The following is a 24,099-nucleotide window of genomic DNA, read 5'->3' on the forward strand; positions in this document are numbered from 1 at the left end:
AACTTGCTGCTATTGGTGACCTGGGCCCGCTTGGTTGCTGTTTACAGGCGGAACAGGCGGTTTTAACGCCGCGTTTCGGTTGAAAACCAGCGATTTGAACAGCACACATGGCTTCCGCTTCCGAACCACCCGGAACTATTGAGCTGGAAGAGGGAAACATTAGCTTGGGTTGAAAGATTGCAATATCAATGTTCTACCTGTCCTTCAGTGGCACTGATTCCATTGCCACCGACTACACCTACGCCACCTCCGAGGTGGTCTAACTGCGCGCTCCCAGATGTCCCACGTCAATCGCAAGTCTCGGCGCCACCGTGATGCCAACCAGTCAGTAGGAACTGTTCCAGTAGTTACTGGTTCCTCTCTTGCTTTCGGTGTGGCTGGATACTACTGTCGGTCATTCCTGGGGAAATGTCTGTCTGCGTAACGGAGATATTCTGCGAAACACGACGCCGCGGCGTTCAGAAAACCTCGCTGGAACCACACAGCAGCTTTGGCGGACCCGCCCATGGTGCACTTTATGATGGTCTACTTTGCAGGGTACTTTGTATGAAAGTAATCCGCGCTCACACTCTGAAAAGATTAATTAGAAATTTGAATTTAATTTTATCTAAAGCCAAACAGTTAACTCACCAGAAAACGGGAGTCCGGGGTTGGGATATTTTTTCTGTTGCGGAATGGCCCGAATCGTCATTCCGTCGCCCTGTTAAGTCATCGTTCGACCAGCTTCGTGCTGACTTTCGTTTCTGTCCCTGCACTTTCGTTCTTTTGATCTGGGCGCATAGTGCAGAAAATCACCCATCGTGCCCGTCTTCTTGAGTAGCGTCTTTCCGAGGGCACTTTCTGTGCCATGTTCATCCCACGTAGTAATTCCGGTGATTCGCACAGATCCGTTAGTATTTTCTGAGGGAACATGTTGATCAATAAACGCCCCGCGTGCTGGTTCCAGACGGCATCAGCCTATTTAATGAGAAAAAAAGTATTACACTGGGATTAGCAAACATAATGTTTTGCTTCAAAAACAAACTCACCAGTTGGAATTATTGTTCGTGACCACGATTGGGTACCCTGAATTGGTCCTCGTTCCGGTTGACCACAAGCAATTTGAACAGCGCCATGTGTTGGAATTCCTGCAGCAGATTCATCTTCGTGGACGGCTCGTTGCACCAAACCCCTCGAACTTGCCCCACACGGCCAAGCAGTCATCTGTTGATTTCCTTCAACATGCCCTCGATTATTCCTGCGCTGTGCCACTTCCGCAGTGGAGGTGGTGGTCCCGTTATCAATCTTGGAGCTGGACGAGATTCAATCGACCGGAACTTGACCGCTTTACAGTGAAGCCAGCTCCAGGATCGTGGCATTTCTCACGCGTCGGAGATACCGGTCACTTTTCCGGGATAAGTTTTGGCGAACAACTGACCGCCTCAAACGAATCTGTGCCGTTCTCAGCAGGTTGACCACACCGGAACATTTCGCAGGGAGGAATTCTGTGAGATAAATTTCAAAAGGAAATATAAATAAAAATAAACAATTGTGATCATATTATAAAAGATCTTTGAACTTACTATTTCTTGCTGGCCAAGGCTGACCGGTTATCGGACCCATGCTGGAGAAGCGAGACTGTGGCCGCTTGCGTTTGTTCTCCAGGTAGACGTTACGTGCAGTTCACCGGGTGCAATTTAAAACGATTGCCGTTTTCCGCGTTCTGGTTGTTGATCTCGTGGCTGGATGTGGGTGTGGGTGGGTGGCATGCTCGTCCACATAAATTGTTGCGGTCACCGAAAACACGCACCTGCCAACCTGCAGACTTCTGTCTTCTGCCGGGAGTTTTCCAGAAGATATTGTGTCAGGGTAGGTTCGTCACGATGAACATGGTTGTGGTGGATCACAGCTCGTGCTTTAAAACCTGAAGCAACAGGTGCAGTCCGCTCTTGGCCCCAGTGGTGATGGAGATTTTCCTGCACCTTGAGTGAAACCAGCTTGGGATGTTTACGGAGCAATTGGCAAACTTTCCAATCCATGAACTCTTTGTTGTGAGCAAAGAAACTGCCGGCAAACTTAAAAGTTCACTACCTGGCCATGCAGCGCTGTGCGCGTGGTTGGATGACCTGGAACGGGCCTGGAGGATATGGCTGATCGAGTCTTCAGAGGTTTTGGAGCGTTTCTTGACTCATGGTCGTCACGTTCTGATTGGTCACTAGATGTAGTTTCTGCTCAGCATCGTTGTCCCTGAAACTGGGCTCCAGCGCCACCGCCGGCGTTCTTGTCACTGACCGGCCTAAACGAGTCTGGTCACACCGAAATATTTTGCAGCCGTCAGGTTCTTGATGTTGGAAGACCTCAAATCTTCTTGGTCGGCGACGAGACCGGAAACTCTGTGAAATAAATAAAAAAAACCGTTTACAAAAATGTTAAATAAAAATTAATGGGTGTGATCATATTATGAAAGATCCTTAAATTTATAATTGTGTTACGCCTCGCCGGAGCCATCATCGTATTCTCCGCTGGTGTCCAGAAATTGATCGTCGTCGTCCCTACTGGCCACTCCGTCCACTCCGTGCTGATGTTGCTGGTTCTGGAAAAAACGAAAGACACCTGCATGCCCTCAGAAACCATCGTATTATTCACGCTCGTCTCGATTTAACCGGCTCATGTTGACGACCCCGGCCTTGGCAATTTTCTCGCGCACATCCTGCAGATTGTTTGCCAGCAAGCGTTGATTTGCCGACCTTCCCGCGCTCTTGACCGTGATTAGTTTGTCGATGGGTAACGCTTCTCTGCAACTGTTTCCGGACACTGACTTGCATGGCTACTGCTGGCTCACCGCCTCGTTTGGTGTCTTCTCGACGGATTCATTCAGCTTTGCGTTGCCGTAGTTGGCGGAGTTCGGGGATCCTCACCGGTACCACTCATGTGGGCAGCTTCCAGGTTCTCTGTCTGAACCGGTCACCCCAAGTAATTCTGCGCCGTTATGCTTTGCAGATTGGCAAAAGCGGGACACCCTACTCCAGAACCGACTGCCGTTTCTGTTCTTTCCGGGTTTGACGACCAAAGTATTTTGCCTAAAAGAGAGGAAGGTTAGTTCGGGTTTGAGATTCCAAGAACAATAATTATTGTTGTACCTGCGCTCTTGCAGCACCGGTTCCGCTACCACCGAATGCCAGATTAGTTGTTTTCGTCGCCAGCACCACAGACCACTTGGTCACCGTTGGCCATTTGGCACAACCGTTGTTAGTTGACTGGTTCTGGTTCTGAAAGGGGACGTTCCGTAGCTGAAGTCGTCGTCCTCTACGTCAGAATCGGTGTCCATCTTGGTTTCGCTGCAGCTCTGGAAGGAGAGGAAATAAGTATGAAAAAAAAACTTTGCCGAATTTGATGTTCACGACCGCAGTTAGAATCGCTTTCGTAATTTACTTACTCACTTGCTCAAGCCGCTTCCATTGCAATGCACCAGGGGCCGGAAAACCCGGAGTTGCTCCGGTAAACCGTCGTGGCCTAACTTTTTTTACAGCCAAACACGCAAACGAGAAATTTTGCGTTTGACAGAACTGCCGAAAAATTCGTAGACATGAAAGAACGAGATAGCATGCTTAGCGAAACTTCGATGAAAATACAAAGCATGCTTTCTCTTTCGCTCTAACGCGTAGCATACAGTTCATCGAAATTTTCGAAAAACATCGTTGCCTTACAAAACATCGTGCGTCTACGGACTTTCGATCTGGGAAGACTTTCTTTTGTGCTGACGTTATAAATAAACAAATTCGATGTTATTAATTAAAAGAAGTTCTACCATTGTTATATTCTTTAGTAAGAAAGGCTCTTTCTCACCCCAGGTGGGATTAAATCGGGTTTTATTCATTATATCTATCATTAGACCTACACCATGCATTAAAATATCAAATATCGGTTAAATTAGGTATAAAAATAACAGTTTGCCTATAGTAGACCCGGATCCACAATCGGATTATGGACCCGGGTCCACTATAGGAAAAGGGGGTCCATAACAGGCAAAAAACCTTTTTTTTCAAATGGCTTTTTTTCTGCTCAAAAACAAATAAACTGATGAAACAAATAGTCAAAATTGTTCAAAAGACTTCAGTTTTCATTGTTTTGTACAAAGGGTTATGAAAAAGTGCTTAAAATATTGAAAATTGGTGAAAAGTGTGCTTCGGCTCTACTAGGGGGTCCACTATAGGTTAAAATACCCTACTGCAACAACGTGAAATTAAAAAAAAATCTCTTTACGAGAACGTCTTTTAAAAATATTAAAACAATAGGTCTTTTCCCGTACTGCAGAATTCTGCAATTCTGCATTAAATCGGCAGCAGAGCATTTCCGTACTTTTCTGCAACAAAAGTAACTTTTCTCTCTCTTCCAATATGAAGAATTTTGATTTTTTGACAAAGAACTTTGTCCTAAGGGCTCTATTCTGGTGAGGTGTCAATCCAGAAAAACGAAAAATGTCGCGCGTTACGAAAATGTTGCATGCTTGGTACTGCGGAAGGGGTCTGCAACGAATGAAATGTGGCAACAATGGTGCAACATTCTCGCGTGACAGTTCCAAGAAAGCAGGAGACGAGGCAAAATTTGCACCATGTTGCCACATTTCATGCGGACTATATAAGCTAACAGATAGCCTCTGAACAATTTAGTTTCGACCGAAAATCCGTCAGAGACGGATCGACGGTGGTAATTTTATTGCTCACACACACACATACACACATTGAATGACACAGTTTGTGCACCAACTTGGGAGGAATTCTGTTCTAAAGAACATTGTTAGAATGGTCACTCGGAAACCAGAGTGATTCAAGGCAATGGGGTTGGGACCAAACTGGTAGGATGTTGGCCACACCCGGAGTGGCCATGGCCCTGAGGGAAGGTTCTACCGGGGGGACATTCATCGAACCATACGACTTGGGGCAATATGGGTATCAAAATTCATGGTTTTTGATACTGGTAATAAAATGGTTATTTTGACAGGATTGGCCACACCCGGAGTGGCCATGGCCCTGAGGGAAGGTTTTACCGGGGGGACATTTATCGAACCATACGACTTGGGGCAATATGGGTATCAAAATTCATGGATTTGATACTTGTGATGAAAATGGCCATTTTGACAGGATTGGCCACACCCGGAGTGGTCATGGCCCTGAGGGAAGGTTCTACTGGGGGGACATTTATCGAACCATACGACTTGGGCAATATGGGTATCAAAATTCATGGTTTTTGATACTTGTGATGAAAATGGTTATTTTGACAGGATTGGCCACACCCGGGTGGCCATGGCCCTGAGGGAAGGTTTTACCGGGGGGACATTTATCGAACCATACGACTTGGGGCAATATGGGTATCAAAATTCATGGTTTTTGATACTTGTGATGAAAATGGCCATTTTGACAGGATTGGCCACACCCGGAGCGGCCATGGCCCTGAGGGAAGGTTCTACCGGGGGGACGTTTATCGAACCATACGACTTGGGGCAATATGGGTATCAAAATTCATGGTTTTTGATACTGGTAATGAAAATGGTTATTTTGACAGGATTGGCCACACCCGGAGTGGCCATGGCCCTGAGGGAAGGTTCTACCGGGGGGACATTTATCGAACCATACGACTTGGGACAATATGGGTATCAAAATTCATGGTTTTTGATACTGGTGATGAAAATGGCCATTTTGACAAGATTGGCCACACTCGGAATGGCCATGGCCCTGAGGGAAGGTTCTACCGGGGGGGGGACATTTATCGAACCATACGACTTGGGACAATATGGGTATCAAAATTCATGGTTTTTGGTACCGTCCCAAGTCGTATGGTTCGAAAAATGTCCCCGGTAGAACCTTCCCCAGGGCCATGGCCACTTCGGTTGAGGCCGATCCTGCCAAAATGTCCATTTTCATTACCAGTATCAAAAACCATGAATTTTGATAAAAATATTGCCCCAATTTATATGGTTCGATAAATATCCCCCCGGTAAAACCTTCCCTCAGGGCATTTGAATAAATTGATTACTCCTTTATTTGACCTCCTAGCCAAATGGTGTCTTCGGAAGAGTTGTTGTACTTGATAAGGGCTATCTTTTAAAGTTATGACATACAGGGTGACGACCTTCCAGGGTGTCAACCAAAAACTAACTCTGTTGGATGACGTTGTAGGGCTTTGGTGTATTGCGCAAAGTTGTAGAGGAGAATATTTCATGAAAGTTTGTCAAAGGCGCCAAATTTGTAGCTCTTAATCTACTACGTCATTTTTGCAAAAATGGTAAAAAAAACATTTTTTTTGGATAACTTAAAATGTTAGCATTTTAGCGGCCTACTATGTTCTGAAGAGTTGTTTATGACATAAAATTACACATCTTTGCCCAAGACAGCAAAATGTTGTGAGCCTTTATTGAGGAGTTATAACCATTTGTAAGTGATTTTGAGCATATTTTTAAGTTGCAATGTTTTCGAAATGGCGAATTTTGGCGCAAAACCGAACAATGCACATGAAAGTACACACTTTCAACTACATTTTCTGAAAATATCTCCGTGTCTATCGGTGTCGATTTAGAGATACAGTGGACTCTCTCATTGTCGATCTTCTCGATATCAATATTACTCCAGCTGTCAATACATTTTTCAGTCCCTTCAAATAGATTGCTTTGATTTTTTGTTCTATAATTTCATAACTCCTGCTCTCGACGGTCCCTTCAATATCGACAACAAGAGAGTCCACTGTATCTCAATTTGAATTTGACGGTATTTAATCAATTTATTTATAATTTTTAAGCGAAATCTTATTGAAACGTGGTAATAATCGGTAAATTGAAAGGGTAAATTGATCGATTTTAATATTGCTTATTGCGAGATAAAATCACGTTTCTCCTTCGCTGTGAGTGACAGGAGATTATTGCCGCCTTATTACCGCAGTGCAATGCTTGAAAAGGGATCTATCACTGAATGGGACTGCTCGATATTCGATAGAACTTTCTGTCAGCGATCATTTTCCAAAACGATATTTGATCGCTGACACACAACGCCTATCATGACCGTCGTTGCTTGGCGACGGTCAGTGAACGAAACGAACGAAAAAATTTAATGCCTTAAGCTCAAGCAGCCGCCCGAACGAGACAACGTGCTCTTTCTCTCTCTTGTTTTTGTCTCTCTCTTCCTAATGTATGCTGCGTGGTGACAGGAGTCATATGATTGCTATCATTGGAGAGATGATCGGAATCTCGGTAGAACGTCAAACGAACGCTCTCCAAGCGATTTTCTCCTGGAGGGAAGTCAATGATTGTGTGAGTGACTTTGCGTAGCACTCATTCCTTTGTGTGTGAAACGAACGAAAGTAGAATGTAAAAATCGAGTTGTCGTGGTGAAGACGATTGGAGTGTTCTGTCAGCTATCACCAAAAAAGTCGAAATTTCGCAAGCCCTGCCGCAGTGTAAAAATCAGCAAGTTGAACTGAAATTCTGGTTGATTTGGCTGTCAACTTGGTTTGTTTTCAATATTTTCCAAAAAGTCAGCTCAAAACTCCAGGCAACCTTTGACAACAGCCAAAAATTTGTTCTGCGGTTGTCTTGCGGCTGTCATGCGAACATTATCTTACGGTCGTATTATTTCCTTTTATATGTGGTCACTCTGGAAAGGTTGTCGTATTTTTTCATAGACAATGTAATTTCCATAAAAATCGATCAATTTACCTTTCAATTTACCGATTTTCACCATGTATTCATTATGATTTCGAATAACATTTATAAATAAACAAGCCTTACCCGAAAAACTTCGTCTTTTCCTTTTTTCGTTTGTTGACGTTTTTAGCTTTTTCCTTATCTCAGCCTCCTATGATCAAAATTTGATTTTACGCAACGTTTTCCATGCAATCTGCAGATTTTCTGGAATCGGTTCCAGAGTGGCCAAAGTTGCCACTTTTGGCGTAAGAACCTTCCTTGGGCTTATACGAACCCAACGCAACAAAGAGCACCTCGATCCGACGCTCCGTATTGAACTGATTCGCGTTCGAACAAAACCATCGAAATTTTTTATATATATAGAAGATTGATTAAAAATTGGCACATTCAAATTGCGATATCTAAAAATATATACAAGGAGATATTTTCAGGAAATGTAGTTGAAAGTGTGTACTTTCAGGTGCATTGTTCGGTTTTGCGCCAAAATGCGCCATTTTGAAAACATTGCAACTTGAAAATAGGCTCAAATCACTTTAAAATTGTTATAGGGGAACTATACCCTTTCTCAGCCTATTTCTATTATCGGCCTATCAACACTTAGATCATGAATTACAGCTTTCATACAGTGTTTTTGACTGTTCCAAAGTAATAAATAGCTCAAATTCAAGTATGCAAGCAACTCTCCATTGTTGATACATCTGAAAATGTTGATTTAATAGCGGAAAACTGCAAAAGTGATGAGAATTGGTCGAACGGCTTAGTGTGATTAGAATGGGTATATTTCCCCTAACTCCTTAATAAAGTCTCAAAACATTTTGCTGTTTTCGGCAAAGATATGTAATTTTATGTCATAAACAACTCTTCAGAACATAGTAGGCCGCTAAAACGCTAACATTTTAAGTTATCACAAAAAAGTGCTTTTTGGACCATTTTTGCAAAACTGGCGTATATCTCGAGTAGATTAAGAGCTACAAATTTGGCGCCTTCGACCAACATTCATGAATTTTTCTCCTCTACAACTTTGCCCAAGACACCAAAGCCCTACAACGTCATCCAACAAAGTTAATTATGGTTGACACCCTGGAAGGTCGTCACCCTGTATGTCAATAACTTCAAAAGATAGCCCTTATCAAGTACAACAACTCTTCCGAAGACACCATTTGGCTAGGACGTCAAATAAAATAGTTATCAATTTATTCCACTTAATTTTGCCATTCCGAACACTGTGCAATGGCCACTCCGGGTGTGGCCAATCCTGTCAAAAAGGCCATTTTCATTACCAGTATCAAAAACCATGAATTTTGATACCTATATTGCCCCAAGTCGTATGGTTCGATAAATGTCCCCACGGTAAAACCTTCCCTCAGGGCCATGGCCACTCCGGGTGTGGCCAATCCTGTCAAAATAACCATTTTCATTACCAGTATCAAAAACCATGAATTTTGATACCCATATTGCCCAAGTCGTATGGTTCGATAAATGTCCCGGTAGAACCTTCCCTCAGGGCCATGGCCACTCCGTGTGGCCAACATCCTACAGTTTGGTCCCAACCCCATTGCCTTGAATCACTCTGGTTTCCGAGTGACCATTCTAACAATGTTCTTTAGAACAGAATTCCTCCCAAGTTGGTGCACAAACTGTGTCTTTCAATGTGTGTATGTGTGTGTGTGAGCAATAAAATTACCACCGCCGACCCGTCTCTGACGGATTTTCGGTCAAAACTAACTGTTCAGAGGCTATCTGTATAGCTCGCATGAAATGTGGCAACAATGGTGCAACATTCTCGCGTGACAGTTCCAAGAAAGCAGGAGACGAGGCGAAATTTGCACCATGTTGCCACATTTCATGCGAGCTATATAAGCTAACAGATAGCCTCTGAACAGTTAGTTTTGACCGAAAATCCGTCAGAGACGGATCGACGGTGGTAATTTTGCTCACACACATACACACATTGAAAGACACAGGTTGTGCACCACCTTGGGAGGAATTCTGTTCTAAAGAACATTAGAACAGTCCTCGGAAACCAGGTGATTTGAGACAATGGGGTTGGGACCAAACTGGTAGGATGTTGGCCACACCCGGGTGGCCATGGCCCTGAGGAAGGTTCTGCCGGGGACATTTATCGAACCATACGACTTGGGGTAATATGGGTATCAAAATTCATGGTTTTTGATACTGGTGATGAAAATGGCCATTTTGACAGGATTGGCCACACCCGAAGTGGCCATGGCCCTGAGGAGGTTCTGCCGGGGACATTTATCGAACCATACGACTTGGGGCAATATGGGTATCAAAATTCATGGTTTTTTTTGATGAAAATGGCCATTTTGGCAGGATTGGCCACACCCGGTAGCCATGGCCCTGAGGAAGGTTCTGCCGGGGGACATTTATTGAACCATACGACTTGGGGCAATATGGGTATCAAAATTCATGGTTTTGATGAAAATTGCCACAGGATTGGCCACCCGGTGGCCATGGCCTGAAGGAAGGTTCTGTCGGGCGGACATTTATTGAACCATACGACTTGGGGCAATATGGGTATCAAAATTCATGGTTTTTGATACTGGTAATGAAAATGGTTATTTTGACAGGATTGGCCACACCCGGGTGGCCATGGCCCTGAGGAAGGTTCTACTGGGGACATTTATCGAACCATACGATTTTGGCAACATGGTTTTGGGACTGGACATAAAATTGCCATTTCGATAGTGGTTGTAAAGTCCATGATTTCCGGATGCAGCTCTATCGCTGCCGTTTTTTCTGGGAAGGGTGGGGGATGTTTTGGCAATTTATATCCATAGAGAGGCCATAGATTGAATACATTTTATTAGAATTAATTATTCAGGATTAAATAAATAGGCAAAGAATTAAAAAATATAAATAAAAATAGCATGATTTTTAGAGTTTTGTACAAAGTTCTTTGTCATATTGGTCATGTAGAACATAACCACCTGCACCTTTTTTTTTATAATAAATATATATCAAATAAATATTTTTGAGGGATTATTTTTAATCTTCAATTGTTTTTGAACCGACTTAATATGTGTGTTAAAATAATAGGTAAATTTAATTGGAAAATAATTAATTATACCTGCTACCAATTTGTATTCTTATATGAACAAAAAAAGTAATTTTGTCGATCTTTCAATGATGAAATCATAAGGAGATATTGGACTATAAAAAAAAACAAACAAATCAGGCAAACTGTCAAACAGTGCGAGTTTGTATGTTGTCATAGTATAATACCTCCTTAGGTTATATAATTGACGAACATAATATTTTTGCTTAAACAAAAATTTCGTTGTTTACACAACATATTATATATTCTTTAAAATTGAAATAAATTTTATTGAAAATCTAGACTTTCGGTACACTCAAATTCTAAAATTCTAAAATTCTCAAAAAATAAAAAAAGTAAAAAAAATACAGGCCTCGGTTTCCACATTTGAATGAAAAAAGTTAAAAAAAAAAATGCAATACCCAAGTAACCACAAGCACTAAATCGGAACTGTAAATCAGCACTAAATCGTTATTTCCATGTTTTGAGCCCCTAAAATGCAAATTATAATGTTACTTTAGAGTTCTAACTCTATATAAGCTTTGGTTTAAGTTTCAAAACTTTGACAATTCATGTAACTCTAAAATAACTTTATATCAACTGTTCGAGTGCTTCATTAAATTGTAAACAAAAGCGACATTGAAATATTCAAAGCAGGGGCGCCGACTCTGGGGGGGCACGGTACTTTTTGCCCCCCCCTAAAATTTGGCTGGGGGGGCAGCCCATACAATTTGCCCCCCCCCCCCAGAAATTTTGGAATAAAAATATTCTTATATCAAATATAAAAAAATCACAGAAATAATTGAAAATAATATCTAAAACTAAAATGGAACATTGTTTGTACACACGGATAGAATTCTTGTAAGCGAATCCGTAAAATAGTACAAAAACATTTGTTGTTTTCGAAATCGCTGAAATTTTATGAACAAAATCGTTTACAATTTTCTGGATTTAGATGCATTTTTATTCTAAGTCGACAACATTTTATCTATACCACTGTGCTCTCTAGGAAAATCAGTAAGCTTAGTACAAGATCACAGAGTCATCGGTAAATAATTTGAGAGATTTCGTCAACATAGATTTAACTGATTTGCTCACAAGATTTCTATCTGTGCATGTTGTTTCAAAAACAAAACCAATGTACTTTTTCCATAGCACTTCATCTACAATCAAACTTACGCAAACTCTTGTGAAAACAATCATCATGTTTTCAAACTCAACATTCTGCGATTTGCCATTGTAGGTCAGGATTTAGCGAATATAAACTGAAAGACTTTTCAAAATGGTCATTTGTTGACAGCTTTACATTTACAAAAATGCTGATAAATTCGATAATTTTTTGGGTAATTTAAGAAACGATTTGAAAAGATTTCAAATACATTTGTTAACCGCTAACCGTTCTATACCAATATTAGCCCAAAAATACAATTGTTTCAAAAAAAGTAAATTTTTAAAAACTAGCGCACCGCTTTACTGAGAAACAGACAAATTAAAACCTAATCTGAGACAATTTCACTATAATCTTAAAAAACAAAAGTGTATCGCCTTCTGCCATTTATGTTCGATTTAAAAAAAAAAATTAAAAAAAAAATTAAATTCAAAAATACGCAAAAAAAAACAGGAAATCAGCATTATTGAGTATTGGGATTCCATTTTAAAACGTTTTTGGTCAAATTCTTAAATTCTTAAATTCTTAAATTCTTAAATTCTTAAATTCTTAAATTCTTAAATTCTTAAATTCTTAAATTCCTAAATTCTTAAATTCTTAAATTCTTAAATTCTTAAATTCTTAAATTCTTAAATTCTTAAATTCTTAAATTCTTAAATTCTTAAATTCTTAAATTCTTAAATTCTTAAATTCTTAAATTCTTAAATTCTTAAATTCTTGAGTTCTTTAGGTTCTTAATTCTAAATTCTTAGGTTCTTAAATTCTTGAGTTCTTAAGTTCTTAGGTTCTTGAGTTCTTGAATTCTTAGTTCTTAAGTTCTTAAATTCTTGAGTTCTTGAGTTCTTGGATTCTTGGAGTTCTTGGGATTCTTGAGTTCTTGAGTTCTTGAATTCTTGGGATTCTTAGTTCTTAGGATTCTTAGGTTCTTAAAGTTCTTGGAGTTCTTGGGATTCTTAAGTTCTTGGATTCTTGGGATTCTTAGGATTCTTAGGATTCTTAAATTCTTGAGTTCTTGGGATTCTTGATTCTTAAATTCTTGGGATTCTTGAGTTCTTGGATTCTTGAGTTCTTAAGATTCTTAAGTTCTTGAGTTCTTAGGTTCTTGAGTTCTTGAGTTCTTAAGGTTCTTAGATTCTTAAGTTCTTAAGTTCTTGATTCTTGGGATTCTTAGGATTCTTGAATTCTTAAATTCTTAAGTTCTTAAATTCTTGGAAGTTCTTGGAATTCTTGAGTTAAGTTCTTAGGTTCTTAAATTCTTAAATTCTTAAATTCTTGAATTCTTAAGTTCTTGGAGTTCTTAAATTCTTAAGTTCTTAAATTCTTGATTCTTGGGATTCTTAAAGTTCTTAGGTTCTTGAATTCTTAAATTCTTGGATTCTTAAATTCTTGGAGTTCTTAAATTCTTGGATTCTTGGATTCTTAAATTCTTGGAGTTCTTAGGTTCTTAGAGTTCTTAAATTCTTAAATTCTTAAATTCTTGAGTTCTTGGGATTCTTGGGATTCTTAAGTTCTTGAGTTCTTGAATTCTTAAGTTCTTGAGTTCTTAAATTCTTGGGATTCTTAAAGTTCTTAGGTTCTTGGGATTCTTAAATTCTTGGAGTTCTTAGGATTCTTAGGTTCTTGAGTTCTTGAGTTCTTGGGTTCTTGAGTTCTTAAAGTTCTTGAGTTCTTAGAGTTCTTAAATTCTTAGGTTCTTGAGTTCTTGGAGTTCTTAGGTTCTTGGATTCTTGGGATTCTTAGATTTAAATTCTTAGATTCTTAGGTTCTTGGGATTCTTGGGATTCTTGAGTTCTTAGGTTCTTGAGTTCTTAGGTTCTTGAGTTCTTAAGTTCTTAAATTCTTAAGGTTCTTGAGTTCTTGGAGTTCTTGAGTTCTTGGGATTCTTGGGATTCTTAGGTTCTTGGATTCTTAAGTTCTTGAGTTCTTGAGTTCTTGAGTTCTTGAGTTCTTAAGTTCTTGAGTTCTTAGGTTCTTAGGTTCTTAAGTTCTTAGGTTCTTAGGTTCTTAGGTTCTTGGAGTTCTTGAGTTCTTGAGTTCTTGGGATTCTTGAGTTCTTGAGTTCTTGAGTTCTTGAGTTCTTGGATTCTTAGGTTCTTGAGTTCTTCAGGTTCTTGAGTTCTTGGAGTTCTTGGTTCTTGGGATTCTTAAGTTCTTAGGATTCTTAAGTTCTTTAAGTTCTTGATTCTTGAGTTCTTGAGTTCTTAAGTTTGAGTTCTTAAGTTCTTGAGTTCTTAGATTCTTGAGTTCTTGGAGTTCTTGAGTTCTTAAGATTCTTGAGTTCTTGAGTTCTTAGGTTCTTAGGTTCTTGAGTTCTTAGGTTCTTGAGTTCTTAAATTCTTAAATTCTTAAAGTTCTTAAATTCTTAGATTCTTAAAGTTCTTGAATTCTTAGAGTTCTTGATTCTTGAGTTCTTAAGTTCTTGAAGTTCTTGAAGTTCTTGGGATTCTTAAATTCTTAAATTCTTAAGGATTCTTAAAGTTCTTAAATTCTTAAGTTCTTAAATTCTTAAAGTTCTTAGGTTCTTAAAGTTCTTAGATTCTTAAGGTTCTTAGGTTCTTAAGTTCTTAAATTCTTGAGTTCTTGGATTCTTGAGTTCTTAAATTCTTGGGATTCTTAAGTTCTTAGGTTCTTGAGTTCTTAGGGATTCTTAAATTCTTGGAGTTCTTGAATTCTTAAGTTCTTGAGTTCTAAATTCTTGGATTCTTAAGGATTCTTAAGGTTCTTGAGTTCTTGAGTTCTTGAGTTCTTGAGTTCTTGAGTTCTTAAATTCTTGAGTTCTTGGATTCTTGGATTCTTAAGGATTTAATGGGATTCTTAAGTTCTTGAGTTCTTGAGTTCTTGGAGTTCTTGAGTTCTTGAGTTCTTGAGTTCTTAGGTTCTTAGGTTCTTGAGTTCTTGGGATTCTTAGGTTCTTAGGTTCTTGGGATTCTTAGGTTCTTAAGGATTCTTGGGATTCTTGGGATTCTTGAGTTCTTGGGATTCTTGGGATTCTTGAGTTCTTGGAGTTCTTGGGATTCTTGGGATTCTTAGGTTCTTGGGATTCTTGGAGTTCTTAAGTTCTTGGATTCTTGGAGTTCTTGAGTTCTTGGAGTTCTTGAGTTCTTAGGATTCTTAAGTTCTTAGGTTCTTAGGTTCTTGGGATTCTTGAGTTCTTAAATTCAATGAATTCTTAGGTTCTTAGAGTTCTTGGGTTCTTGAGTTCTTAGGTTCAATGAGTTCTTGAGTTCTTGAGTTCTTGAATTCTTGAGTTCTTGAGTTCTTAGGTTCTTGAGTTCTTGAGTTCTTGGGATTCTTGAGTTCTTGGATTCTTGGGTTCTTGGAGTTCTTAGGTTCTTAGTTCTTAGGTTCTTAGGTTCTTGAGTTCTTAAGTTCTTGATTCTTAGGTTCTTGAGTTCTTGAGTTCTTGAGGTTCTTGATTAGGTTCTTAGGATTCTTGAGTTCTTGAGTTCTTGAGTTCTTGAGTTCTTAGGATTCTTAGGTTCTTGAGTTCTTGAGAGTTCTTAGGTTCTTGGGATTCTTGGAATTCTTGAGTTCTTGAGTTCTTAGGTTCTTGGATTCTTGGATTCTTAAATTCTTAAATTCTTGAGTTCTTGGAGTTCTTAAGTTCTTGGATTCTTGGGATTCTTAGGTTCTTAAATTCTTGGATTCTTAGGTTCTTGGATTCTTGGATTCTTAAGTTCTTAAGTTCTTAAGTTCTTAAGTTCTTGGATTCTTGGATTCTTGGAGTTCTTGAGTTCTTGGATTCTTAAGGTTCTTGAGTTCTTGGAGTTCTTGGATTCTTCAAGTTCTTAGGTTCTTGAGTTCTTAAGGTTCTTGAGTTCTTGGGTTCTTGAGTTCTTAGGTTCTTAAGGTTTATTTAGGTTCTGGATTCTTGAGTTCTTAAGGTTCTTGGAGTTCTTAAGTTCTTGATTCTTGGGATTCTTGGGTTCTTGGAGTTCTTGGGATTCTTAGGTTCTTGGGATTCTTGGAGTTCTTGAGTTCTTAGGTTCTTAAGGATTCTTAAAGTTCTTGGATTCTTCTTAAATTCTTAAATTCTTAGGATTCTTAAGATTCTTGGATTCTTGGGATTCTTGGATTCTTGAGTTCTTGGGATTCTTAGATTCTTAAATTCTTAAATTTGGAGTTCTTGGGTTCTTAAAGTTCTTAAATTCTTGAGTTCTTGGGATTCTTGGAGTTCTTAGATTCTTAAGGTTCTTGGGATTCTTGGAGTTCTTAGGTTCTTAGGATTCTTGGGATTCTTGGAGTTCTTGGAGTTCTTGGAGTTCTTAGGTTCTTGGAGTTCTTTGAGTTCTTGGAGTTAAGTTCTTGAGTTCTTAGAGTTCTTGGGTTCTTAAGTTCTTAAGTTCTTGAGTTCTTAAGTTCTTAAGTTCAAGTTCTTGGATTCTTAGGTTCTTGAGTTCTTGAGTTCTTAAGTTCTTGAGTTCTTGGGATTCTTGAGTTCTTAGGATTCTTAAATTCTTAAATTCTTAGGATTCTTAAATTCTTATAGGATTCTTTGATTCTTAGGATTCTTAAATTCTTAGGATTCTTGAGTTCTTAGAAGTTCTTAAATTCTTAAGTTCTTGGATTCTTAAGGATTCTTGATTCTTGATTCTTGGGTTCTTAAGTTCTTGAATTCTTAAGTTCTTAAGTTCTTAAATTCTTAAATTCTTAGGTTCTTGAATTCTTGGTTCTTGAATTCTTAGATTCTTAGGTTCTTGAATTCTTAGTTCTTAAATTCTAAAATTCTTAATTCTTCTTAATTCTTAAATTCTTGAATTCTTAAATTCTTAAATTCTTAAATTCTTAAATTCTTAAATTCTTAAATTCTTAAATTCAACCCAAATTCTTAAATTCTTAAATTCTTAAATTCTTAAATTCTTAAGTTCTTAAATTCTTAAATTCTTAAATTCTTAAATTCTTAAATTCTTAAATTCTTAAATTCTTAAATTCTTAAATTCTTAAATTCTTAAATTCTTAAATTCTTAAATTCTTAAATTCTTAAATTCTTAAATTCTTAAATTCTTAAATTCTTAAATTCTTAAATTCTTAAATTCTTAAATTCTTAAATTCTTAAATTCTTAAATTCTTAAATTCTTAAATTCTTAAATTCTTAAATTCTTAAATTCTTAAATTCTTAAATTCTTAAATTCTTAAATTCTTAAATTCTTAAATTCTTAAATTCTTAAATTCTTAAATTCTTAAATTCTTAAATTCTTAAATTCTTAAATTCTTAAATTCTTAAATTCTTAAATTCTTAAATTCTTAAGTTCTTGAGTTCTTGGATTCTTGATTCTTAAATTCTTAAGTTCTTAGGTTCTTGAATTCTTGAGATTCTTAAGTTCTTAGGTTCTTAAATTCTTGAGTTCTTAGGTTCTTGAGTTCTTGAGTTCTTAGGTTCTTAAGTTCTTAAGTTCTTGAGTTCTTGGAGTTCTTGGAGTTCTTGAGTTCTTGAGTTCTTAAATTCTTGGAGTTCTTGAGTTCTTAAATTCTTAGGATTCTTGGAGTTCTTGGGTTCTTGAGTTCTTGGGTTCTTAAAGTTCTTAGATTCTTTAGGGTTTGAGTCTGATTCTTAGGATTCTTGGGATTCTTAGGTTCTTAAATTCTTAAATTCTTAGATTCTTAAGTTCTTAAGTTCTTGGAGTTATTAAGTTCTTGGGATTCTTAAATTCTTGGTTCTTAAATTCTTAAATTCTTGAGTTCTTAAGTTCTTGAGTTCTTAAGTTCAACTTAGTTCTTAGGTTCTTGGAGTTCTTAGGTTCTTAAGGTTTATTGAGTTCTTAAGTTCTTAAGGTTCTTGAGTTCTTAGGATTCTTGGGATTCTTAAGTTCTTGGGATTCTTGAGTTCTTAGGATTCTTAAAGTTCTTGAGTTCTTAGGTTCTTAAATTCTTGGATTCTTGGATTCTTAGTTCTTGAGTTCTTAAGTTCTTGGGATTCTTAAGATTCTTAAATTCTTAAGTTCTTAGGTTCTTGGAGTTCAGAACAGAGTTCTTGGAGTTCTTGAGTTCTTGAGTTCTTGAGTTCTTAAGTTCTTAAGTTCTTGGGTTCTTGAGTTCTTAGGTTCTTAAGATTCTTAAGTTCTTGAGTTCTTAAATTCTTAAGATTCTTAAATTCTTAAAGTTCTTAAGTTCTTGAATTCTTGGATTCTTAAATTCTTAAGTTCTTGGAGTTCTTGAGTTCTTAAATTCTTAAGTTCTTAAAGTTCTTGGGTTCTAGGTTCTTAAAGTTCTTAAATTGGGATTCTTAAATTCTTAAATTCTTAAATTCTTAAATTCTTAAATTCTTAAATTCTTAAATTCTTAAATTCTTAAATTCTTAAATTCTTAAATTCTTAAATTTTTAAATTCTTAAATTCTTAAATTTCTAAAATTTTTAAATTCAAAAAAATTGATTGATGTATCATAATTTTGAAATTTTCGATGTTATTTAAACATTGAATGTTATTGTTATTTCTTAATTTCTAGTTTTTTGATTATTTTTTTTTCTTAACATTTTTAAGCCTAGAATGTTTAACCCTAGAAGTAGTATTTTTTACACTAGAATTTTTTTCTTATTTTTTTGAATTTTATTTAATTTTTTATCAATTGCTGATTTGAAAAAAGGATGTTTTTTTTAAATGTGTATTTGTATTTTAAAATTTCTGGAGTTCTCAATTTTTGCTGTTTACCTTTGTTTTTTTATTTTAAGAATATTTGTATTGTTGAATTTCTAAATATCTGATTAAGTGAAAATATGCCAATGCGAAGGAATTCGCCTTCAAAACATATTCAAAATTCCCCCCAATTAACATTCTCAATCACGATTTAATAAATTATCTTTTTCTAAAAAAAAAATGGATTCCGGATGATACAAAAATCGTAATAAAATTATTAAAATTCGTGATATACAAGAAACTTTAACATCTAATTGCCACTCTTACCTATCGATTTCGGAAAACAACCGTGCCCCCCCCCAAATTTTGGACTAGTCGGCGCCCCTGATTCAAAGTGTTGATTTTGGTGTTGAATTTTTCGCCTAAACCAGGCTTCACTGAACACCAAGATCTGGTGCGCCGTGGTGCGGTTTTCGTGTCACTCTAGAAACCAAACCGAGCTGTTTATTGTCACACCATAGCAACTGTACCGAAAGCACCTTGGTACACCACCGGTGCACCCAAACTGTTTACCAAGGATGCAACTCAACATATGGTTGATCCAAGTAAACCGGAGGCGACATTGTTTTGATTGAGGTTTGCCAGCCATCATTCACAACTTCGGGATGGCGTGGCGGTTGTTGTCTTCGTCTTTTAACCACGAGGTTTCTGGTTCAATCCTGGATACAATTATTTTTGAGGATTTTTTTTTCAATATTTGCTGTCAAAATTACTGATTATATACATTTTTAAAGTAACTTCTTCGAACCTGCGACGCTTTACTCAAAGAGTTAGAAAATTGAATGGATTTTGTAGTGGAATAGAAAAACATTCCATATTATGCAGGCAGGTTTAAGTGAAAATGCCTATTTCAGGATTATATGCACGAAAGTTAAAGTTTATATTTCATGACACTACGAAATTCTATTCCTAACAAATTATTCTAAACAAAAAAACATTCAAAAATAAAATAATAACTGCCAGTTTCGAACCAAGAACCTTTAAAATACTAATGCATTGCCTTTGACAACCACACCATTAAGAACTGATGGGTTCAATTGGCTTGCAAAGCATCAAAAGTACCAAACTTCTCCCGTGTGGTAGGCGCAGAAACCATGTCAGTTTTGTGTACCCAATCCACACCGCCGTCACACCAAACTTCGGTTTGGTGCACCGATCAAGCTACCGAGTTGTGTCGGGTTTGGGTCGTGACGAGAAATGGTGCGCATAGAAAAACCGGTATCATAGCAAACCGTTGTCGCACCCGTCAAAAGGTAAGTCTGGGCCCTAAACTGTGATAATGATGGGTAAGCTGGCGATAAACTGCAGTGGAAATTATTTGTTACTAAAACATTATTGAAAATTTTCAGCATACTCCCAGAATTCCGGGCTTTCCCATCGACTTATCCTAGGTGAAAGTACAAGACTACAAGACTAGTCTACGTGTGACGGGACGAGAACCATCTCAGGCAAGAAAAAACCGGCTGCTGCTTAAAATCCAATAAATGGTGATTTGTGATCAAGTTAAAAGTGATTGTGTATTGAAAATGTTTAAAATAATAAATAAATAGCGATCAGTTTCTAGTTTCTAAATTGATTACTCAGGTGCACTTTTGGAACGATCTCTGGAGAAGACATCGACAATTTTCTTCGTTGGAAAGCGTTTTACTTTACAGAGCAGTTGGTTAGTGCACGGCATTATAATCTTGGAGTTCATCACAATATCATCACCGACCGACCCGGACCCGGAGCAGCAAATTGGAAGAAATCACAAAAAAAAACACATAAGCTTTGGTGGTAGCGCGCCATCTGAATTTGAAAAGTTCACCAATCAGATATGCAACAGATGGCGCGTTGCAAAAGCTTTTTCTTCTTTGATATTTTTAAGGTGCTTTTCCAATGCACGTAAACTCTATATCCACTGTTGCAGTCGCCACTTTTGGCTTTAAACTCACTTTACAAGGAATATAGAGTTATGTGACTGTAAATAGCTTACTTTATATTTTGATATAGAGTGGATTTAATGTTAAGTTTTAGAGTCCGTTACTTGGGTATATATCCAGTTGTTTTGCAATCAAGAGTTTCCAATAAACTTTGAAAAATATTTGCAACGGCCTTATTTTTGAAATTATTATTTCTTTGATTTTATATCTTTTCCGCTAAAAGTAGATTTATTTTAGTGTTGTAGTATTTTTATTTGTTTGAATAAAATCAATTTTATTTTTTAATATATTTTACTATTTAAAGGTAATGAATTATCAACCAAAAGGATTCTTTGCTCGCCTGCTTATAGATAAATGCAGAAATGATACAATTCTGGAAAATTGTGATATGTCGGAGGTAAGTTCGAAAATCATGAGGCCAAAAAAAAAGTCGCTGCAAATCAACCTGAAATTACGAACGTACTTTCGGCAAATGCCGGAATTTTTTGTATTGCACTAAAAGTATTGAAAATCATTGACAACAATAGGTCTATTCCCGTACTTGTAGAATTGCAGAATTTCTGCAGCTTCTGCAGAATTCTGCAGCCCGCATAAGTCACTTTTTTGCAGCACGTTCCCGTACTTTTCAACTCGCTCTCTTCATCTCTCTCTTTTGCAGAAGTTCTGCAAGGAGAGAAGCAGCAACTATTTTGCCTGGGTAGCGCGTTCCAGTACTTTTTCTGCAATATTGTACACAGTTGAATGGATTTACTCAAATTGGGTATGAAAGTTATTTAATTATTTCAAAAAATTAAAATAGAGGGATTGACGAGGGGATTGAGAAAAACAGTAATTGAAAGGAGTTTGCCTCTAGAACGGGGCATTATTTTTTTATTCAACTTAATATTTTATTTAAAAGCATGTACCATTTATTAGGTAACTAGAAATAAATTATGCTTAGGTAGAAATTATACATTAAAAATTATTCAAAACACATTAGGTAAAAAAATAGTGAGGGTTGCAGGTACGTTTTATAAAAATAATTAAAAAATGACAAACTCGTACCATAAATACACGTTTTAATAGCAAAATGTTTAAAAGATTATTCAGGAAACCATAAATAAATTATAAATGGATGTCACATAGAAGAACAACGGTGATGCAGCGAAATTGACAAATTTAAAAAAATAAGTGAATCACAAAATCATAAAATTAGAAATCTAGACATTTAGAAATTCATGATTAAAAATATTTACAAAAAACTTATTCAAATTGAGAAACATAAAAAAAATCTGATATTTGAGAAATTTTAAAATGCAAATATTTATATCAGAAAAAAAATAAAACACAAATTCAAAGCCTCGTTCAAAGCTTGAAAAATACAAATAATTAAAAAATAAATATATCAAAATGTTCAAAATATAAAAAAAATCATAATTTTAAAAATTCAAATTAAACTTAAAAGTTCCTAAACTTAAAAATTCTTATATTTTGAAATTCTGAATAAAAAAATCAAAAGTTTGAATATTTCAGAGTCCAGAACACCAAAATTCAAAAGCTACAATTAAAAAAAATGTTGCTAAAAATTTCAAAAATAAGTAATGTTAAAATTCTGTGAATCAAAAATTTTAAAATTCAGATATTAAAAATAGAAACAGTTAGTACTCTATTTTCCGAAGAACTTGTCAAAATTTCCAACCTCTAAACCCTCTAATCTGAGCTTCTAACCTAAAATATGACTCCAATAAAAATTGTACTTTTATGATTCAAGATGGCGGCATTTAAAAATTTCCGAATTTTAGAGTTTAAATTTCTTAAAATAGAAGAATTCGACAAAACTACATCAAATTTTTGGTTCATATAAGAATACAAATTGGTAGCACCGTTAAAGGTACAATGAATTTATTTGCCAATTAAATTTACCTATTATTTAAACAAACATATTTAGTCTTTTCACAATCAATTGAAGATCAAAAATTATTTCTAAACAAATATTTATTTGAAATTATTAAACACAAAAAATGTGTCTTTTAAAATTTTGAAACAATCTGTTATTATAATATTTTTTTGTTGAGGTATTAGCCGTGCTGTAATACTGACTTTAGCTATCTTTTTTTGTCAGGTTAAAATATTAACACTAAAAATCGCTATATCATAAAGAACTAAGCCTGAAACCGTTCTCATTAAAAACAGACATTAGAAAAACTACTCCAAAATCCATTAATTCAAAATATACAAACTTCCTTCAAAAGACTACTCTAATTTAGTAATAATAAAACATAAAGTTTATTGCAACTAATAATTAAATTGATGATTTCACCCAACTTGCAAATTTTACGTAAGCGTGTACTCAACATCCATCACCAGCCATGCCAGATATACAGATAAATCTGTATTATACAGATTTTTTGATCCCAAAAATCACAAAAATCTGTATATACAGATTTTTTTTAAATGATTATATTTATAAATTTCAACAATTTAGTAATTGAATTATGCTTTAATATCATTTAAAAGCTTAAATCTGCTGTTGAAATTAAATTTTTTTTTTGTATGGTTTCGAATTTGACATGATACAGATAAAATACAGATTTATTTTTAAGAAAATACAGATCTCCCATAAAATAAACTGGCATCGTTGTCCATCACACCAAATTGCAGTAACTTTTCAACAAGAAAGAGAAGAGAGCTTGCAGAAAAGTACGGGAACGGTTTTGCTGCAACTTCTACCTCTCTCACTGCAGAAGTTCTACCTGAGAGAAAAGTTACTTTTGTTGCAGAAAAGTACGGGAACGCTCTGCTGCCGTTTTTGTGCAGAACTGCAGAATTCTGCAGTACGGGAATATACCTAATGTCAACGGCACATTTCGAAATGCTACGCAGAGTGCATACCTTGGAGAGAAACGGACAATACACATATTAGGGTGACAAGAAAAATTTAAAATTTTGTAAAATCTTAAGGGATTTCCCCTGGTTCGATTCTTTCCGCAAAAATAAGCAAGGCTGTGGCCGGAGTCAGTGGAGTCGGGTCTTTTTGGGGAGTCGGAGTCGTCAAAACTCGAACAGCTGGAGTCGGCTAAATTTTTATGAGCTGGAGTCAGAGTCCGAATATTTCTGATAGCCCGGAGTCAGGTTATCTAAAATTCAACAAAAATATATTTTTTTCATTGTTTATTGTTGTTATTGCTATAATTCAGGTTAATTCATAAAACTTCGTATATTTTCAATTGTTTTTAGAGTTGCATGCACTGCGTTGCCATTTTTTGAAAGAGATTTATCAGATGCCATTATGCTTTGAAGCATTTTTATTGTGATGGAATGCTTTAATTGTGTTATTTCACTATGATCATTGAACGATAACCTGTTGATCCTCTCTTATTTAAGTATGTAGTGTCATAACTAAAAATATAAACAATATTGGTTTTGCAGTCAGAAATATTCAATTGATTCTTGACTGCTTTTTTTTCTTATATTTATGTGCCCTTTCAATTGGAGAAAAGTCAGCTTAAACGGATCAGACGCGTTGTTCCGCGATCGGAAAGGAAATCCTTCGATTTTCGGTGTAAAACCTGACCGGCGTTTCGGGTTCAATACGTGTTTGTCGACGCGCCAAGGAGTGTTATTTCGAAATAGTGTCGAGTATTGCGTGAAATGGGGTGTTTTTGGGC

At 36.5% G+C, this 24,099-nt stretch overlaps 1 protein-coding gene across 2 annotated transcripts in view; it reads left to right on the plus strand.

Moving 5' to 3' along the window:
* LOC6048655 (methyltransferase-like protein 9) overlaps window positions 1-24,099 on the plus strand; it is a 73,019-nt gene that overhangs the window by 17,515 nt on the left and 31,405 nt on the right. Inside the window, exon 2 of one of the 2 annotated variants that reach the window (XM_038263670.1) lies at window positions 20,757-20,849. The exons of the other annotated variant lie outside the window; for it this stretch is intronic. Coding sequence (XP_038119598.1) covers window positions 20,760-20,849 — 90 coding nt within the window. The 5' untranslated portion in view covers window positions 20,757-20,759. The remainder of the gene's footprint in view (window positions 1-20,756; window positions 20,850-24,099) is intronic. 2 annotated transcript variants of the gene reach the window in all.

This window comes from Culex quinquefasciatus, chromosome 3 (assembly GCF_015732765.1).
Source record: "Culex quinquefasciatus strain JHB chromosome 3, VPISU_Cqui_1.0_pri_paternal, whole genome shotgun sequence".
Classification (NCBI taxonomy): domain Eukaryota; kingdom Metazoa; phylum Arthropoda; class Insecta; order Diptera; family Culicidae; genus Culex; species Culex quinquefasciatus.